The sequence below is a fragment of the Crocodylus porosus genome, unplaced genomic scaffold, assembly GCF_001723895.1.
Source record: "Crocodylus porosus isolate Cpor-Errol unplaced genomic scaffold, CroPor_comp1, whole genome shotgun sequence".
Taxonomy (NCBI): Eukaryota; Metazoa; Chordata; order Crocodylia; family Crocodylidae; genus Crocodylus; species Crocodylus porosus.
This window is the reverse complement of record NW_017728921.1, coordinates 3,918,521-3,938,872: the sequence shown is the minus strand read 5'-3', so window position 1 is coordinate 3,938,872 and position 20,352 is coordinate 3,918,521. Positions and strand designations below refer to the sequence as shown.

The 20,352-nt window shown below is 49.5% G+C and overlaps 1 protein-coding gene across 2 annotated transcripts in view; it reads right to left on the bottom strand.

The window, feature by feature from the left end:
• The window catches only part of RPH3A (rabphilin 3A), a 64,452-nt gene extending 44,645 nt beyond the window's left edge, over positions 1-19,807 (bottom strand). The window contains exons 1-3 of one of the 2 annotated variants that reach the window (XM_019538816.1): positions 19,714-19,807; positions 17,941-17,952; positions 7,344-7,487 (exon numbers count right to left, since the gene is read on the bottom strand). In XM_019538816.1, the coding sequence (XP_019394361.1) occupies positions 7,344-7,487; positions 17,941-17,952; positions 19,714-19,790 (233 nt within the window). In that variant the 5' untranslated portion in view covers positions 19,791-19,807. The remainder of the gene's footprint in view (positions 1-7,343; positions 7,488-17,940; positions 17,953-19,713) is intronic. The other variant, XM_019538817.1, reaches the window with a different exon arrangement.
• Positions 19,808-20,352: the final 545 nt, after the last annotated feature.

The following is a 20,352-nucleotide window of genomic DNA, read 5'->3' as shown; positions in this document are numbered from 1 at the left end:
GTTTGACCCCAGTACTCTTTCCTGCCATGGCAGGGGGTCAGACTTGATGATCTGCTCGGGTCCCTTCCGACCCTAGAAACTATGAAACTATGAAGCATTGACTTGGATGCTTTCCCCTTTGATCAGTAGTAGGGGCTGTCCCTTTGTAACATATTGAAGGGCACTGGTCTTCAGAAACCCTTTTTTTTTGGTGCTTTATTTAAACCCTCAGCTATATTTAATGAACTGGCTAATGAGACAGGTATTTCCTTTGACGGCTAGAAAATCAACTTCTGAACTACTGGCTTAGCTGGAGCAAGGAGCTCCTCTTTAGAGAACACAAGGGTGTCCCAAGAGACTTCTCCCAAAATCAGGGTAGATCATGAAGGGAATCACAACTTGCTGTCCTTTTTGGTAGCCCCCCTATAAAGTGAGATTATTGTTGGAGTGACTCTATAACAATACAGTACAGTACTGTACAATTTTGAGGCTAGAAGGGGCCACTATGAAGATTATCCAACTTGGATTCCCATAGAGCACAAGCCTGAGCAGACTGACCCAGCTGGGCCAGTACAGATGGGACAAAAAATAAAGGCTCAGATCTAAGGTTGAGCAGGGGGATGACGGTGGAGAGCAGTCAACACCAAGTCCCCAGTCCTGCAAAAGGAGCCACATGCGGCAGAGGTCTGCCTTCAGGATACAAGCTTAGATCTGAACCTAAAAATCACACCATGCATCCTCCTTCCTGCAAGCCACAAGGAATATAGGTTAGTGATGGTTAAAGACCTGGAGAATAAGACAGAGACTGCTGAACAAGTCAGAGACCTCCGAGGAGGGATTCAGGGGCCGTTATAAAAATGTATTCCAACCAGCTTTCCAAGGCCTGACATTTTGGTACACACTAACAACCTTTGGTCATTGTTCTTCCCTGAGATGATGCTGGCCCATAGCAAACAAGCATCAAGCCAGTATTAAAAGTCATTGCAAAGGACAGGGACTGCCCGGCACACAAGCTGATCCTCGGGGAGATGGAAATCCGCACTAGCCAAGTTTCTACTGCCTCACATCTACAGACCACATAATCAGAGAAGTCAGGCTTGGAAGACACCTCCAGAGGTCCCGTCGAGTCCAACCCCTGCCTAAGACAGGATCATCCCTATCCAAACCATCCCACACAAATCCAGCGTCTAAACTCTTTGTGGGTCTACCGTCAACCCTGACACAAGACAAGACACCACACCCAACCCTGCTGTGGGTAAAGCAGGGGGATCATGGCAGCCTGCGTCCTGCTCCTATAAAAGGTTGTTAATACACCCTCAAAAGATCCCAGGTCGAGGGCCGCACACCCCGGTACAGAGGAAGGTGCAGTCCACCCCAACCTTGCTTTGCAAGCCAATAAAAGAAAAAGATTGGCAAACTTCCCTCTGCACATACAAGGAGGCCAGTCAGCTGCAACTAACATTTTAGCAGCCTGCGCAACTATTCCTTTGTGATGACGCCGTCCTCTGGCTTCCTTTTATGAATGAGGATCAGCAACTCGCGTTACCTTGGCTGACTAAACAAAATTAAGGGTTTCTACACCGGCCGAGTTTGCTGAAGTAAAAGGAATATGGGACAACTAAAGCAGGATCGTTGTCACTGAAGCTGAACCTAAAATACAGCATACTGAAGACTCATTCATTGCATCGGTAATGGACAGAGCTAGGTGAATGCTGCCAAAAAATTTAAAGTTTGTCAGCTTTCTTTAGGAACAAGCACCTCAGATTTGCTTCGCTATGCACAATCACTGGGATTTGCTCTGGGCTCAGCTGTTAGAGTACTTGTGGGCAGCGAGAGTGCTGCAAAATTTAGCATGAATAAGATGTTTCCACTGGAAGTTTTCAGGCAGCCATCTTGGAAGGGCTCTGTAGCTCGGAAAATCATCCAGTCCAGGGCAAAAAATACCATCAGTGTTGATAGTTAAGCAGCCTGAATAGCAAGTACTCTGAGCAAAGTCCCACTGAATAACTGGTGAGCAACCGCTGAGCCAAAACGTGGCTGCATCAGCTGTTTACCAAATAATACCACATGAATGAGTTGGCCAAAAAATACAGTCGCTTCACAGAATATGCATGGAGAGGCCGAATTCATCAAATATAGTCGTTAACGACAAAGAGTTTCCTTGGCTTGAGTACTGAATGATCATGAACCTAGAAGGCACATTCAATATTTAAGCGTGTGTACTTGCCAGCGAGCAGGCACAATAGTCCATCAATTCAATGCAACGATGCCTTCATTAGAGCTTCAGCGCTTTTATGTGCCTGCAATGACTATTTCATGTGCAGAGAGGCCTGTTTCTGTATACGAAAGACCCGCTTCCCAGGCTTCCTGCTGAGCAGGTAACATTGCACATGTTTCGCTGAGCAAATGTTGATTCAAAGCCTCTAGGATACCAGCTAGTTGGAGACCTACCAAAACCAAAGGGAGTTTGCCACGATTAGAGAGAGGGGAGACACAGCACAGGCGGGGTGGGGAAATGATCCGATAACCTCCCCGCAGAGCTCGTGACAACTGAACATCAGCAACGTGGACAGTGATGGTGAAAAGTCCAGCTCAGCTCATGAAGACCGCCCTTCACACCAAAGGCCAGCCGTAAGCTTTGCCGTGCTTCCCAAAACCAGCCTTTCTAGCAACACCATTGTGGTGGCAGAGATCTTCTAGCTCAATACCAGAAAATCCAGCTGGCAAACAAGGCAGGGAGGGGGATGGAGGGGTAAATATTAAAGAGGGCAATTCTTCTTTTGTGGGGCTGTGGGGTCACCAGGAGCTTGGAGATCAGGGACCCGGAAAATCAGGGTCTCTCTTGTACATGCAAAATGTCATGCAGTAAGGTGAGAGAGAAAGGAGGAGACACTTCTTTGCTTGGAGATAAATTTCTGGAAGGTCTGACGTGGGCTGAGCCCGGTGGAAAAACACACCATCACTCCTAGATACTGGACCATAAGCTTTTGCTGTGTATTTTCCCTTTAATCGAGCTCTCACCCCGTCTCCTGCCCCGCACTCACCCAGGCGTTCTGCAGAAATTTCCAGGGAAGGGACAGAAAAATCCAGCAGTCCCAGCAAACAGATCTGGGTTTCGTTTCTAAACTGCTTTGAACCCCCCATGCTGCAGCGAGCTAACGAGCGAACGGTGCAGGGCTTCTCGGGTGAGCCGGCCTTTTATCCTCCAATTAGGACACGGCCAAGAGAAAAAAGCCTAACCACCTACAAGGGACTCTTGTATCCACAGCTTTGCACTCTTCAGAGCAAGCCGGTCTGACAGATGGCTGCCCCTACGCTGCTCCGCCAGGTCTTTGAGTGTACTTTCTTCTTCCGCATGAGAAACTTGGCATTTTTCATGCTTTCTCGAGTTCGGCACTTCAGGATTCAGGATTCCCATCCTTTCTTCCCTCTCCCCATATACACACATCCACCCGTGCCCACGCACACGCGGATGCCTCTCTGTCTTCAGTAGAGTTGGGAGATCGACTGACATCTTTACAACTTCCCTGCAATTCAAATTAGCAGCCCCAAGTTTAACAGGAGCTTGCTCCCAGCTGAGTCACGCGCAGCCCTGGCTACGCTGTCCGTGCACACGATTGCTCCATCACTCATTTCTTTTCAATTTCCATGATCTGCTTTTCCATTTTAGGGAGACAGAACTGCTTTGCCTTTTTTTTTTTTAATGAATCAGCTGCCCTTTAGGGAAACGTACCTGTTTACTAAGCAACTTGCCTAGTGCACAACCGGGGGGAGTTTTTACATTCTCCAAGACAATTGATAATGCTGATTCCAGCTATGCCTGACTCCCACCCCACAGGAGGGGGAAAAAAACCCAGTAGCTGCCTGAAATAAAATTACCTGCTGCACTGGAAGCAGCAAGACAGGCTGCTAGACAAATAGGCTGAGAGCAATCCCCTCTGGAAAGCTGTCACTGATGGAGCAGGATGATACCAAATAATTATTATTTTGATGTTCCCGGGCACCTTCTACGAGGCAAGCAACAAACACCCAGACTGAAAGCAAATGAGGTTGCTCTTTGCACTGCTCGGCTACAAATTAGAGTGACCTGCTCTCTGTGCACGCTCGGAGACGAGACGAGACGGTCTTGCTCTCTAGCGCTAGGATCAGGCATTCGGACAGATCATTCAATCCCCGCTTCTGCCACAATTTCTTGTCTCCGCTGGGAACCCCTTCCTGCTCCATAAACCCCATCCTGCTCCATAATCAGAACCCTGTGCTGGATACACCTGCCCCAGGTACATGAACAGTTGTCTTCCCACCTAATAAAGGGCAATGGTGCGCACGCGCACACACACACACGTGCTAGATACGGCCCCAGAGCTCGGGCTGAGTCTGTCTCCCTCCTCGCAGTGCGATGCACGCACAGGCTTCACCCCAGCAGCCCCCAAACTTTTGTGAACAACAAACCACTTGAATTGTCTCATGGACCCCCACACTTCTTCATCCTCCGAAAGGGGGAGAAGGGGCTGGTTTGACTGTGGGCCACTTAACCATGGTTTCATGGGCTGCTCTTTGGGGACCTGGTGGTACCCTATGGCTGATAGTCCAAGCCAGACAAATCCAAATCAAAATTAGGCACAAATTTGTAGATTTGGCATCCCTTAAAGTCTTCAAAATGAGACAGGACAAACTGCGGCTCAGTCAGACACAAGTTATTGAGCTCAATACAAGGGTAACAGGTTGAAACGGTCTTCTCCGTGTTACATGGAGAGTTAACCCGGGTGGCATAACATTCCCATTTTGGGGGGCCTTAAAAGCTACGAATCTATGCATCTTCTAAGTTTTCCACCAAAACAGGCTGTGCTTTTTTGACACCAGGTTAAGGCAACACAGGGCAATACTGCCTACTGGCTCATGGAAAAGATGGCCTTTTTTTAACAGAAGTGAATAAATAGCGGTAGCAGTAGAGCGCTCGTTGGCATTAATGAGGGCATGCTGGGGGAGCACGGCAGCCAATGTCAGAGCCTATTTAGGTCTCTGTGCACCGAAGACAACACCCCGGCAGAAGACTGCGGTCCGAAAATGTTGAAGTTGCCCCGGAGCGCCAAAGGCCGGGGAGGAACGAGGCACAGAGTGCAAGAGGCTGAAACTGGGGTTAATGCCAGGGTGAGCAAGAGACCGTTTCCTAATTTAGCGGGTTTCTCCTGGCCAACAACACCAGTTTTAAAAGATCCCCTGCAGCCTTATTTCAGTCTCTCTCCTCGCAGAAAGACTGCAGTGCAGTAGCTGCTGGCTGGAAAATTAGTCAAGCGAATGCTCTCCATCTCCCTCCCTCCCTCCCGTCAGACTGGGCTAGCGAGCAGACGTGAGGATGAATGAATCGCGGGGGTCCGTTTGCAATGCAGCGGATGAAGCGCTACGAGCCCCCTTCTTCCCCCGCAATGCCAAGACGTGAGCACGGGGACGTCACCACCAGTGGCTTCCGTGGGCTGGCCAGGGTGCCAGAGCCCAGGCGACGAGGTCTGGTTTGATTTCACTATGCACCCTAGCTCTAAAATCTTTTTAGTCAGTGGGATGGGTCTAAAGACGGGTGGGATGGATCTAAAGACCTGTCCATGGAGGAGATATCCTGCCCTTTCCCCACGGGGAGGACACGCCACAGGACAGACAGTGGTCCTGGGCATGGATCAGGGTGAGGAGACTCCCTGCAGGTATGTCCACTCCTCCCAGCCCCTCATCTGCATCGCCACACAGGAGGGGCCAAGGGGCCTGCTGCTGGCATTGCTGTCGGCCCTCCATTGCCCAGGGAAAGGGGGCAGAGGTGGGGAGTAGGACTGCCAACTCCTTCAGAGCTCCCTGACACCAACCTTAGAGAAGACCGAATCCCACAGACCAGACCCAGGGGCTACACTCAGCATTCAGCAGTGCTGGGGTAAAGGCGGTCCATCCAGCATCAGCAGAGGAGCGATTCAGGGCACGCAGGACCTGGCCCCCTCAGCCCGCTCGGTGGCGTGGGATGTTAGCTGCTAGCCAGTCTCCAAACTAGAGAGAGGATTGCAAGTCGGCTGACGGTGCCAAGCTAATGGGGCCGGGGCTTCCCGCTCAGGGAGCAAAGGGTCGTGCTTCTCAACCCAGAGGTCTGAGGTTGCAAGCCTGAGGCTAACAACCCAGCCTGGGATGTCGCTGCTGCCACAAATGGAGGTCGAGACCTCCATGTAAATAGACTGGAGGCAGGTAGGAACCGAAGGGCTTGGCCACCGGCTGGAGGAGCCCCACGGGCACCTGACGGGGGAAGTCTCTTTGCAGACTGACGGCGACTCTGTCTGACCACGATGCTGTGGGAGCCCGCCCGGCGCACGTGGGTCAGAACAGCCCAGAAGGGTTTGCCAGCGCTTGGGGCTCTAGCAGGAGGTTGGGGCTGAGCACCGTTGCACCTCCCACTGCGCCCACTAGAAGCACGGCACAGGATGGGATGTGGCGATCCTTCAGAGACTGACCCGGCCTCTCTCCACATCCCTTCCTGTTCTGCAGGCAAGCGCAGGCTCCGGCTTCCCACAACTCAAGGGACTCCTTATTTTGTTTCCTTATTTAATAAGGAGAATTCCCAGCCCGGCACCTAGGTGTCCCTCCCAGCAGCTAAAAATACAAGCCGTGCGCCAGCAGGCTATTACAGCACACAAAAAAAAGCACGGCACATGCAGCCACTCAGCAAAAACGGCCTTACAGCACGTTTCTTTCCCCTCTCACGTTTCCAAAGGGCCTGACTCCCTGCACTCACCCCTTCTCCCTTTTGCCTTCCTTATTTGCACTGTCCGGTCTCTTGTGATGTGTTAATAAAGCAGCTTGCACAGCTGGGGCTCCCCTCTCAAGGGAGACCCTCATGCAGGCTGCAGCACCAGCCAGCAAATAAGGGTGAAAATGGACTTTGCAGCTAAAATGATTTGGGCCTTTTCGTTTCGGCACAAGAAGTCCAAGGTCTGCCGGAGCCTAGGTGATTAAGGCACCCTAGTTTGTGTAATTGGATTCTAGAACGTGGGCCGTCCCAGAGGAAATCAGTCTTCTTGTGATGAAGCTTTGCATACCCACTTGAGACGCACCTAATAAAGCTGCCTGTGGCAGCAAAGCAACCGCTCTCCTGCGCTGATGCCCACCAAGCTGGAAAAACCTTTTTGCATAAAAACACTCCTGTTTTCCTGGTTCAGCTCTGCTTCAGCCAACTCCTGTTCCCACCCAGAGCTGAGCTGAGATTCCTGAACCCTCTCCCTAATTCTCAGCTCTGCTTTACCCGGTCAGCAAGGAAACCCAACAAAACCCAGACACTGGCTTGCAACAGCATCTTGGATGGAGGCTTCGCAGCATGATTCCCGAGGTCGGTTCCTTACCCGATGCGCTCCTGCTCCATTTCCTCCATCTTCTCTGCTCGAGCTATCACTCGGTTGATGATCTCCTTCTCTTCATCCGTCAGCTCCTCCTGTGTCCGCGGTCGCTCCGGCTGGTTCCCGCGTACGGACCACCCAGCAGGGACTCTGCAATGCATGGGAAGGTGGTGAGATGGGGGCAGTCAGGGGGAAGGGTCCCAGAGCTGGTTGGGTTATACTGATGCTGGGCCCAAAAGAAAAAAAACCCCAAAAATATCCCTTGAAGCAACCACAACAGCACTCAGACAGTGGGCAAGCAGGGACTGGTGTCATCATATCCCTGCTTACCTCTTCTCCCTCCTTTTATAGGCTTTACCCACGTGCTGAGTTGCCATGCCTGGGAAGAGCTTTCTATCGCAATCAGTCAAGCGCCACCCCCTGCCATGATGCCAATAAGTCACTCCTGCCTGCATGGGGTAGGCAGGTAGGAAGCAAAGACTCCCATCCTCCTGCCCAGCTCTATTCATTACCTCACCCTCCCACTCTCTCCCTCCTCATCTGTCTGTCTGGGACACCTGTCGAGCCCTGTCTGACATTCAAAGTGTGATCTCTTGGGAGCGGGGAGCCTGGCGGCTTGTCCCTGCGCTCCTTAGAGCACTGGGGTCCTAGGTCTCCACCGGTATCCCAACATCTCCCGTAATATAAAAAACCACTAATATGCAATGCACAGACCCTATATTCTTCAAGGCAGGGCTGGGCTCTGTTCACATAAAGGTGTCTGTGTATCTAATACAATGGCTCCTCAGTTAAGTCTACTAGGTGAGATGGTAGCATCGTTCATAGTAATAACACAGCCCAGCATGGTTTACCCAAAACGTTTTGTGGGCATCGCGATCGCTGGGCTGGACTGGGGTTCCCAGAAGGGTGGACTTCCGTGCTAGAGGCCAGGGCATCAATGAGGATAAAAAAGGAATTGCACTTTGAAGCAGTCCCTACTTGGCTTAGATAGGGGAGATCCTAGGAGACTAAGTGACCTTTGGAGGTCCCTTCCAACCTGACTTCTCCGTGGTTCGACGTCGTATGAGGAGCACAGCTGCACTGACCCTTTGGAAGTTGACACATTCAAGGGTTTCAGATACTCGTGCCGTTTTGGGCATAACATTTGTTCTCTGTAAGGAGGTCCGATGCTTGAGCACCGGGAATTTCCGGGGTAGTCGATGGATGCTGCGGATAATACACGCCGCTGACAGTCAGGGCAACACAGTTCATTGGAAGATGGCCTGCCATCTTGTTGTTCATAGTGCTCATGTATTAAATTCAGCAGGTCGCTTATTGAACCACACAGAGGCCACTTATGGGAATGCTGCAATGAAAGACCCTGCAGTTTGTGTGATAAAGCCACCTTGAGGACTGAGTAATCAGCCAGACTAATGACAACTGGACTTCCAGATTCTTCCAGCTAAGGTTTCTCCACACCTAACATTTCTATTTCATCTTCAGACACGCAATGCTTCACACCCCTGCTTTGACAGACCTTTCAGAAGCATCTCACCATTTTTTCTGCTTCAAATTAAAGCCCATCTAAGCGATCATCGGGAGCAGCATCAGCCATCAGCAGCTGTTATTTCCATCCTGGAAATTGCATCAACAGGTGTGAAATTGCCTGTTGACACTTGAGAAGGAAGATGGGAAGCACGTCTCCTCCATTTAGACTCTCCCCGTTCCCTCCCCGCTGCAATCTACTACTTTTTGACACATCAATAATGTCTGGACCACCATCACATGGAGACTCCGCAGGAAAAAGACAAGTCTCCTTTTGCAAAGGGCGTTGTCTGCCCAGACGGCCCGGGGATGGAGCCTGCACAAAAAAACTGGTGCACACCGATATATTCCCCAGTCACATCTGTCTCTGTTCCCCCAATTCCACCATAGCTATTCACATTATGAGCACCTAAAATATGAGGAGCTCTATAAAGCTGTCAATGTTTGGAAAGTGTTCGTGTTCTTTTTTTCCCCCCCAAATGCTCCAAGAAATGACCTGCCTCTGACATTTCCCATTTCTGCTTCGGGAAGGAAAAGACAGACCATTATTAAGACAAGGCTTAAGACAAAGCTCCTCTACACAACCCTCTTTTGCTGGTTTGCACAAGAGGAAGCTAACTAAAGACACCGTGGCAGGTTAAAGTAGTTGATTTCATTAGTTTTAACGAAGCTGAGACCATCCTGATCCAGCAGTGTCAGCCTCCGTGAGATCCTTCACACAATTCACGTTTAATGAAGGACTAGCCATTAACCCATTCCCTAGCCCAGACAAAAGCCTCATGCTTTCATTTGCCTGCATCACCAGCAGAGCAATATGCCTCGTTTGAAATGGCTAATTGCCTGGGGCCTTATTACAGCAGGAGATGGATGCATATTGAAAGTATCTATAGCACGTTTCTTTGGGGGGAAACCTTTAGCTGGAGTATCGCTCAGCCAGGTAAAATTTCATCCTGTTCTCATGGCTCAATCCATGCCACTGGGTGCAGGGTCAAAATTACTTTCTCCTACTCTTCCCCATCTTCCTTATGATTTTTTTAACTGAATGGCTATCAAACGAAGTCTGGAAACCTCTTTTGTTTCTCCAAGCTCAGTTTTCCAGTCACGGCAGCCCGGCTGACAAACAGCAGGGGGTCATTTGGAGGAGGTATCCCATAGGTCTCCATGCAAGGTGTCCCCTTCAGCTCTCCTTTCATATCACAAAGGGGAAGGAAATCTTTGGGAAATGAAATCAGCTTTGCAAACCGAACCTGCTGGGATCGGAAAACTTATTGTGTAGGGGTTGCTTTTCAGCGCCCCTTCCTTTTGCCCCTGGTCTTAGTGGAAATAGCTAAGAGGGGGAGGTGAGGGGTGGTGAAGAATCACGCTCGGTGACCAGCTTTACCAAAAATAAATGAAAACTTCCCGTTGCGAGATTGCAGAGCAGTGCCCCTTCGACACCTCTCACATCTTGATTAGACACCAAGCCGTAAGCTCTGCATAATGCCGCTCTCCTCCTGAAATCCAGTCAGGCAGACGGCACAGGACGTGCCCTTTTGAGTCGCATATAAATCCCCGCTGAGATGAGTCTCGGTGCCCACCCCTTGGCCTCATCTGCATCATGAATTGAAAAAAGACACTGTGTCCCAGACAGTTCACCGGAGTATCTAAACAAGTAGAGGGTCCAATCCAGCAACGTGCTAAGGATTTGCCTATCCCATGGATGTGAGGCAAGGGATAGGTTCGCAAAATGTCCCAAGGCAGACAAGGGTCTTTGGGTAAATCCAATACCTTTTATTAGACCAACTTAAACAGTCAGAAAAAAATCTTCTTTGCAAGCTTTCAGGTACAAACACCCAAAAGCTTGCAAAGAAGTATTTTTCCAGCTCTTTTAGTTGATCTAATAAAAGATATCGGATTTACCCAAAGACCCTTGTCTGCCTGTGCCCTACAACCAACACCCCTGCAAAATGTCCCAATGCACTCGTGGTTCAGCCATGCCCAGGGGCTACCATCTCCCCAGGGAATTGCAGGGGTTTCTGCAAACGCAGTTTGTTTGCCCTGGAAATGGGGGCACCGGGGAGTCGTGTGAGTAAAGTCTGCAAAGGCTGCCTCAGAAAAATACCTCCCCTAAATGCCAGCAGGTTCGCTGGAGGTGGAAGGGAGCTTGCTCTGTGCACAGCCAGCTCCTACACAAGATACCATGGTGCACTGCAAGCAAGTAAAAGTCACAGGCCAGATCATAGGCTTGGGAGAGTCTCTGTTAAATCCACGAGCACTGCTTTGAAAGTTTACCTCCTGTGTAGATCATTGCTCCTGTCCTGGGACGAGAGCTGCCTTAGTGGGGAGGGGAGGGGGAACTATACCTTGAAAAGAAGACTGCAGCTGGGCTTGAAACCACAGACGACAAGCCCCTCGTCAGGTGTCAGACACTTGTAACAGCTGTCAGCTCCTTTGCTTTGGGGTATTCAAGAACCTACTAATCCTCTGCTCTTGTGATCAGAGAAGTGTTTCAAAAATGATAAATGCAACTTAACTGTTCTCCCAACCAAACCCAGATCCTGGAAGTGTGCTCCTCCTCGGCTTTAAATGCTCAGTAACTTCACAAGAAGGGGATGTCGCTATATCATCGCCTCCCTGCCATACTGCTGCATAAACACGTTACAATTCTCTCTCAGCCCCCGTCCATCGCTATCCTGGGCATTTCAGAGATAAAACGGGGTTTTTTTATTTTTATTTTGCAGTGGATTTACCTGAGCAAAGCATGACGGGGAGGACAAAGGGATGCAAAGCAACATACCCATGTCCCTCACCACAGGAATGAAGCGAGATGCTAGGACTCGACATAACCCAGGTTTCTAAATCACACGGAATGGAACAGGCCTGAAGAATTCACATCCTGAGCCTCTTTCCAGGACGTAGGCACTGCACAAAGTTTTGCCCCACACAGATGAGATCCTCTCCCCCATCCCCTAGCGCACAGGCTTTTACAAGGACGATAAAAGCCTCTTTGAGTGACTGACGCTGGAGTCTTGCAGAACCTGTGGAATGAGACTGCAGAATGCAATTTGCTGCCTGAATGCAATTTGCTTTCCCCTTATGTGTGAAATTAATCCTGTTGACACTGCTGTTTGCAACGAGTATGTACGGGAGAGCAGCGGGTGAATGAGAGAGCCGCACATACCTCCTGGCCATCACACAGCACTCAGCGCATGGGGAGGCTGGGGGTCTAGCCTCTGAGATCATGGAGGGGTAAGGGCAGAAAATGACTCAAGCAAGTGCATGGGAAGTATAGGAGAAAACCACGTTCTCCTCTTGATTTGGGGAAATGAAAACATTTTGGTTACGTTCCCCTGCAACCTCACAGCTTCCAGATGAAGGAAATGCCCTTGGAGTTAGACCAAGCCTTTGTCTAGACAGCAAATCCTTCCGGGCACATGGTGGGTTCACTTATTCCAGGTTAACTTCACTTTGGTCCCCCGTTCAGCCTTTAGTCCCATTGTGCAACCTCTCAGTGATCTGTGAAATGACTGTGGAAGTCCCCCTTTAATGCACCAGAAAGAAGTTTAAAGTGTCCAGAAAACTCACTCATGCAAACGGTGACGCCATTGCAGCACAAGAAAGGGCAAAAAACGTGGTGTGTACAAAGGCCCTGAGCCTACAGTTTGAGACTCCTATTCAGGATGGTGAAGGGTACAGTCCTACTGAAAAGCAGCTGGGGGGTAAGGTAGGCACCACTTGGAAGGGAATCATCAGGTCTGGTAACCCTGTGCTACAGACTCCCAGTGCAAAAACTCAAACTATCCTGCATGCAACTTAGCAGAAATGAGGCCTAATGCATCTGAGCTGTTCCTTTAAAAACATATGAAGGGGATATGGGTGGACGTTGATGGCTTGGCCACATTAACCTAGGATCCTCGTTTGCTTAACTTAAACTTTGCGATAAGTTATTTCAAGGCTGCGGTGACATCATGCTAATAGACCTTTGCCTTCCACGCGCTGCCAGAAGGTGTTTCCGGAAGGTCACAGTTTTACATTAGCAGGTCCTTCAAGTGCCGTTTGCATATCACAAAAAGTAAATATAACAGGGTGAGTGGGTGACATGCATATAATTTATCACCAGCAAAGATTAACACTCGCAGAGGGGAAAAAAGACTTAAGTAAAAACGGAGGAGGCCTGTTTCACATGGAGGAAGGCAATTTCCTCTTCAAACAGATTTCCATTAGTCCAAGTGGAGCAAACAAATGATCTAGCTCCATTTTCCACACTATTCTTGCCCCCACAACGCTGGATCTGCCAGCTAGATGGAAGAGCTGTACAACGCGTCCTTTCATTCATCCAATAGCAGCCCTACACGCAAAGCCACTTGCTTGAGTACATATCACTGGACTTGGATTTTTCCTTATTTTTGTATCATCTTTTCAAAAACACCCTTTAAAAAAAAAATCCCGGTACTTCCAAGTAATTTTAGTTGGACTTCCTAGCAGCTTACCCATATTCATGTATATTCATGCAGAGCCGAGCAAAAGCCAACAACCTGCTAAAAATGCTAATTAGGGGAACGAGTAGATTTTGAGAGAGAAAGATGGAGGCAGGAGGTTTGCGCTCCAGCTCCCAGCGCTCAGGCTGATATCGCATCAGACGCTATTACAATGCCATCTCGTCCAGCAGGAGTTGCTTTCCAGCCATTTCCCGTGCAATCTGCTTCCCTGCGTTTGTGGAATAAATAACCATCGAGCGGAGCTGGGGGACTCGAGAAGAAAAACATCTGTCAACATTGCACTAAGTGTCCTATCACTGGCATTGGATTTAACCCCCGATTGCAAAGCCCTGTACTATTACTGCAGCGACAGGCCGTGCTTTGGGAGCCCCTGCCAAGTTGTCACTGAAAGGGATGGTGCTATTACAGTGCTGATTAACGGAGAGTGAATAATCCATGAAATGGTTACAAAGCAGGCTCCTAGCACCATGTGAGCCTGCAGATCTTCCCCACTCCATTAAGAAGCCTCCCATTCGTCAACGCCTTGCTGGAGGGGGAAATGCACCGCCCGTTATCCTCCCGTAGGGTTCTGCGGAGGGGGGTGGGCAAGGTGCAGCAGATGTGCTACTTGGCCTCAAAGCCCGGATGCACCGCTTAGGAACCCAAATCCTCCAAAGGAAGCTCCCAGCCAGGGTCTGCCTAGGGATGGATGAAAACTAGACTGAGCAAAGTGGGAGCAAATGTTCGGTATGGAGCGCACCTGCGCTGATTAGGCCTGGAAAATAGTTCCCCAAAGGATTCTAGCTGCCAAACCACGGAGCTACAGCTTCCCTCTCTGCATGTGGATATAGGGAGGCAGACAGGAGGGACAGCATCTGTGCAAGGCTCGGGGCGCTTCTGCCATTAGAGTGACGGAAAAAGCTAAACCCACCAACCGTCGGGAAGCACAGGCAGCCAGTGGGAAGGAAAACATGGGTGGGAGGTCAGGGACCTTGGCAGACAGCATCCGGGAAGCTGCTTCCTATAAAGTAGGGGCCAGCTCTTGTATGCCACGGAAAAATCCCAGTGGTTTGACTTTTCACTCCTTCCATACTGGAATAGAAGGCAAACATTTTCAAATGTCCAGCAAGATGAAAACCACAGAAGAATTCGTGCTTGGAGCCCCACAAGGATTGGGGTTCAATAAGGTAAACAGCCTGTATTTCTCATCATGGCAGAATGATATAAAATATTAAATATGCGACACCTGAACCTACAGCACTGTACTGTTCTGTAAGAGCCAAAGCAAAATAAATCAAAGCAGGTTGGCATTGTCAAAAGGAAATATAAGTATTGTAACAGGTCATTCTGGCTACGTTCCCTTGGAACATTCCTGTTTCAGCAAAACTGAATTTTCGGATGGAAAACCATTCTGCTGAACTCCATTTGGCCCACAGCGGCTATGGCAATGCGGCGAGGGGAAACGGCAGTCTCTCGGCTGGGTTGGTCCCAAGACATTTGTGGACGCTGACCCCTTACGCTCCATCCAGACACCAGCAGATCTGACTGGATCCTGAAGCGCAGCAATGAACACCTGGGCCTGGGGAAGCTACCGATTCTTCTCCATGTTGGGAATGGAAGGCTTCTTGTAGGATCACGGACCATAGGGATAGAAGGGACCTTGAGAAGCCATCTCGTCCATCCTCCTGCCCCAAGGTAGGGTCAGCTCCTACCAGCAGCTGCCTAGGTCACTCTTCAAAACCTTCCAGCAAAGGAGATTCACCCACGTCCTAGCAGAATCACACAACCCAAGTCTGGAGCTTGAGCTGAACATCATCAAAGTCCAGAGGCATCCCGACTGGGTGGGGGTTGCTTCGGCACAACAGGAGAGACCGGAGTCACATCACAAGTCTCAGGTCTGGCTCTGGATACCGAGCTTCAGGGCTGTTTAGATCCCAGAGGACCAGAACCACGTGCCAATCTGCCGCCACCTTCTTGAAAGCGAAAGGGACTTAACTGCGTGGGCATTTCTAATTAACCGGCCACCACGGCCCAGCCAAGACCCTTCCCCAGCCTTAACACTTGCTACGACTCTCCCTTTCCCCATGCAGCTCCAAGAGAGCGCAGCAGATGGGTTCAGCTGGCTGAGCTGCCTTTGGTCCACGGAGATAGCCGCAGCACAGACCACACAAGTGTTCTCCCTGCCCATGGAGGCCCATGGGGATTTTGCAGCTGAGCAACAGCTATTTCTTCTATAAATGCTCCCTCCATGATCCTGCTGAGTTGCCACGGTCTCTGCCTCTGATGCCAACGGGATCAGCAGCTTTGTGCCGTACGGTATTACGGTGCGGCATGGTCCTTATGCAGAAAGAAGTCATGTCTTTCCTGGCCAATGGGCATCTCTCTCCTGTTTTAAGTCTTCAGCTTATGTGATGCTATCATTATAGTGCTGAACTTCTCTGCTAATGAAACAGACCCCTGCTGAGGGCGTCGTGATGTGATCTGACCCTGGTTTCTAAAATTTGAAGCCTCTGCAATTCTGTGATCCACCAAACATCTCCGCCACCCCTCCATTTCCGGCAACACGCAGTGAAATAACTAAAATCCTTGCGAGAAACGGAGCGCTAATCAGGCCAGTGAGGAGGGGACCAGGGAGAGACTCCAATTACACCAACTCTGCATATTCTCTGCTCAAGTACCTGGTAAATCAAAGCAATGTAACCACCTCGCGGTAGGACCAGGCAGCCGCAAAAACGAGGAGAATTACAAATGCCATTGTTAGAGGAAAATGAGCGTGAATTTACCAGCCTCCCAAACAACATCCGCTTGGTAGGAAAAATTCATATTCGTTAACTCCTGTCTCGCCTCCAGCGTCTTGGCCCTGACTGACAGGAACACGCCAGACAAAGCCATTAATCCCGCCTGTCTCCTCCGCACTAGGGCAGACATCTGCTGATTCTCGCTCCTAATACATCGCTCAGAATTCACCTACCCACAGATAAGGCGGTTATCTACCTCCACACAGGCCTCTCAGGTCCCCTTCACTGAGCCCGAGGCCGAATCTCTCTACAAAGTTTTCCCAGCATAGCGAGGGGTGTGAAACCACCCCCCTGAGCCTCTCTACGAGGCAGAGAGGTGCCAGCAAAACGCGTGGTATGGATGCAATGCTACCAAAGGAAGGGTCCTTCCGGTGGCTTTGCTTTTGTTGCATCAGGAGGAGATGCTTCCTACACTGGCTGGGGAAGAAAGCTGCCTCTCTACTAGGGGTCCTGCTGGTACCCCGGCCTACATTTACACCAGCCGTGTTACACGCACAAACACTGACCCACCAAAGAGGAAGACAACTCAGCGATGAGGGAGAAGCCAGGAAGGGACCATGCAGGCTGCAGTCATGACTGTGACTGCCAAATTGTGTCTGCACACCCACGGGCTCATTAAGCTGGCTCACCGTCTACCTGTGCCCGCAGGGATTTCTGCTTGGGCTCAGTGACCAAGTACCAACTCTGCTGCGCAGGGTTTTGCAGGCTGCAAGGAGCTCTGCAGGGCCAGGACTGGACTCCTACCAGGACCCAAGCTGGCCAGCCCAGGCACCCAATAAAGCTGGCAGTGCAGTACAAGAAGAGGCATTTCAGGTGACTAAAGGGCAAGAAATACTGTGCCTCAAAAGCCACAGGCCACTTTTGGTGTCAGCTCCACCCTAAGGGGATCATCAGCATCAGCCCATAAAGGCGGGTAAATCAGAGGTTATACTGGAAGGGATCAACAACTAACAGAGACAGCTGGTCCTTGAAGCATCAGAGTCCTTGTCAAAGATAAATATGACGTTTCTCATTCCAAATTTGGCTGTTTCACCAGCATAAAACAGCATCTCCCCACTGGCTTTAGGGGCATTGTGCATTTGCATGGGCACAGGTAAAAAGATTGAGCTCAGCTGTGTCAGAATGGCTTGCCCAGATTTCAGATAGAAAGGGGCAAGACAATCGCGCAAGAAGACAGGGACTCTATCCAACTCAGCGTGTCTTGCAGCAGAGTCAAAGCAGCTCAGATCAGTTTTCGTGAGGAGGAGGAGGATAGGAAACCAAACCCCCCAAACCTGCTTAACTCAATCCTTCCACTCATTCAGCCTTGGCCCGTTCCCCATCCAGCCACGCAATTGCTCCTCTGCAGCACACGCCATCGGGAGCAGGTTCTTTATCTTTCTCTCCTCAACTCTCTCGGGTGGTGTGCGTTGACACAGGACTTCCTTGGCGTCCACGAGGCTATGTCAACTGACACCCACCCGAGGGCCAGCCTGTCATCTCTTTCCAAGCCTCATGAAGGCCTCTCTTTTCTCCCCCGTCTTTGCCTGTTCATTTCTCTACCTCTTCTTTAATAGGGTCATTAGTACTTAAATATATAAGCATCTGGGGATGCAGGACATGCACATTATAGTCTGCAATTCTGCTCAATAGCTGGTGAACGGCAGGACAAAGCAGAGGCATCTGGGAAGGCTGCCAAAGTCGTGCGGAAAATACCCAAGTTGTTCAAAACATCTGAGCAGTATTTGCAGTGGGTTTTCAATGCCTTCCCTCCCAAAGCCCCCCAAAATGCCTGCAGTAGCAAGCAATATATAACAGGCCAAAAAAAACAAGCAGGATACTTACTGCTCCTTTTCACTGCAGGACGGCACAAAGAGAAAGGGAGAAAGAAAGAAGGAGTAAAGATTAGGTGAGACAAGCAACGGCAACAGCTCCTTGCAGTGGCTTTTGGTTTTGCTGGTGATTTCTTAGGGATGACTTGTCTCTCTCCAGAGGCAGCTCCCAGCTTTGGGAGACTTTAGGTCAAGGCCATTAGGAGCCATAGTCCCATCTCCAGCCAGTACCACGCACCCCAGCCCTACTGTAACCCTCGGCCACCCCCGGCTCCAGGAACAGGCAAAATTTCAAGCACATGAGGAAGACATGGGAGGGTTTGGCCTGAGTGAAGTCTGTGGGAAGGAGGAGCATTGCCCAAGGACCCAAGGGCCCACTTTTCAATGGTCCAAACACATCACATAACTGCCTGCTAATTTAACCAACAGGTTCACTGCTACCTTGCTTTCTGCTGCCTTCCCCATTTGCTTACTGCTTCACCCGCTGGTCTCATGTGATGTGACAAGGCTCCGGGCCTGCAATTCGTTGCATTTGGGCAGCATGCTATGCCCTATTGACTTTAAAAAGCTCTGAGAGGGCTCAGCACGCTAGCTGTGTATAACCGCTGGCAGGATCCGGACTCATCACCTATGCTTATGGGTCAGGACAAATCTTTGTGACGTGGGTGTACAGGTGCTCATGCCACACTGTCCCGATCACGCATTGAGGTCTGGAGGGACTAGAACGGTACAAAGAAATAACAGCAATCGAAGGACTCTTCCTGCATGAGAAGTAAAGTAAAACTCCAAAAGGGGAGGCAAGATATAGACTGTTCCTCCCAGTATCTTCATTTCCCATTCATTATTGTCTCTAAGCAAACCTTTCTGTCCTTCCAGAGGCTGGTCTTTTGACTGCCGTAAGACTTTCCCATGATAAAGTTCACCGCAAAATCTACCCTAGTTACTACCAAGTTATCCACGCTGTTCTTCTAGCTGGACGTTTTCAATGTGAAAAAATGTAGCATGAATCAGCATTTCAGTTATCAACTCACTTTTTTAATGCTTCAAAACAACTTGGCTAGCAAGGCCAAGTTGGTCTTGGGAAGAAATTTTGGCCAGGGCTATCCTAGTCTGAGGAAAGCTGTGATTAAAGCCATTCACCATTTTCTTTTGGCAACAGAACGAGAGTAGCATTTTTCCCCGAGAAAATGAAAAATCAAGTGTGTTCAACGATGTCTCTCGCATGACTCTTTGATCAATGAATTTGCTACACAGCACAGTCAGCCCCACTAACATCTATGAAATATAGACACTAGAGAAGCCAATCATTTCTACAGCTCTAAGGGAGACATTGCAAATACATATTAATTAAAATTACTTGGATTTCATTCCACAGCAAATGGATCAGTGCATTATTTACCAAAGCTTAATAAATAAAGTTAACAAATGTTGTTCAGAGCCGTTTAGATGCATCAAAACGTGGTGTTCAATAAAGCCAGAACACCAGTAACCAGGCTACTAGCAACGGAGGGAGATTTTCCCGGACACCTCAGCACAGAGAGGGCCACATTCTCACCCTAGTAGTATGGGTGCAAATCCAGAAGGGCACCATCAATCTCACGAGGATGCCAGGGTGATGTGCTTAATATAAGCTCTGCCTTGACAGACTAGAAACAGAATATACCCCATAAAGCAGCGTAGGAATCCCATTTCATTGGATCCTTCTGATTCATTTCTTCAGCAATATGTTTCTCTAAGCCATGAATGTTTCTAGACTGACCCCCCAAAAAGGCAAGCATCCCCTTACTTGGCTCGGAGAGACATTGCTCTGTCGTTTGGACACATCCACCGATCAGTGCTGCTGCCAAACACTGTATCTGTCATCGCTGAATCTTGAGGCAATCTGGAAAAAGAAACAAGAGTCCATAAGTCACCAGCAAAATAACCTGATAGAGAAGGCGGCACCAATCTTTTGAGGGAGAGTCCAGGAAATCCATGCCAGCCACGATATTGTCCCACTGAACATACAGATAGCACTGATGTGCTTTCTGTCACTCTAATCTACCATAAATCTCACTTTGGCACATAAAAACGTAATTTAGAGCTGTACTGAAAATGAAGCCTGCAATGCTAATTCTTCCATAGATCTAAAAACAAGGGGCTCGAGATGCTGTTCGTACAGAAAGATTTTGGTTCAAACGGCCTCTTTAACAAGCACACGACACTGGGTTTTGCACAACTAAGACGCTGCATTGTAGCTTCCGCCCTGTCACTACATCCAGTTGCAAGAAGTAAAATGTTACCATTTTCGTTTAAATAAAGGGCAAGGAAAAAAGAGGGGTTAAAATTTGGGGTCTAAGTTTCTTCCCCAAAAAGCAAAGGAGAGGAAAGAGGCAGAATATTGATTTCCTCCAGAGTAGAGGTAACATGCAAACACACCAGCGCA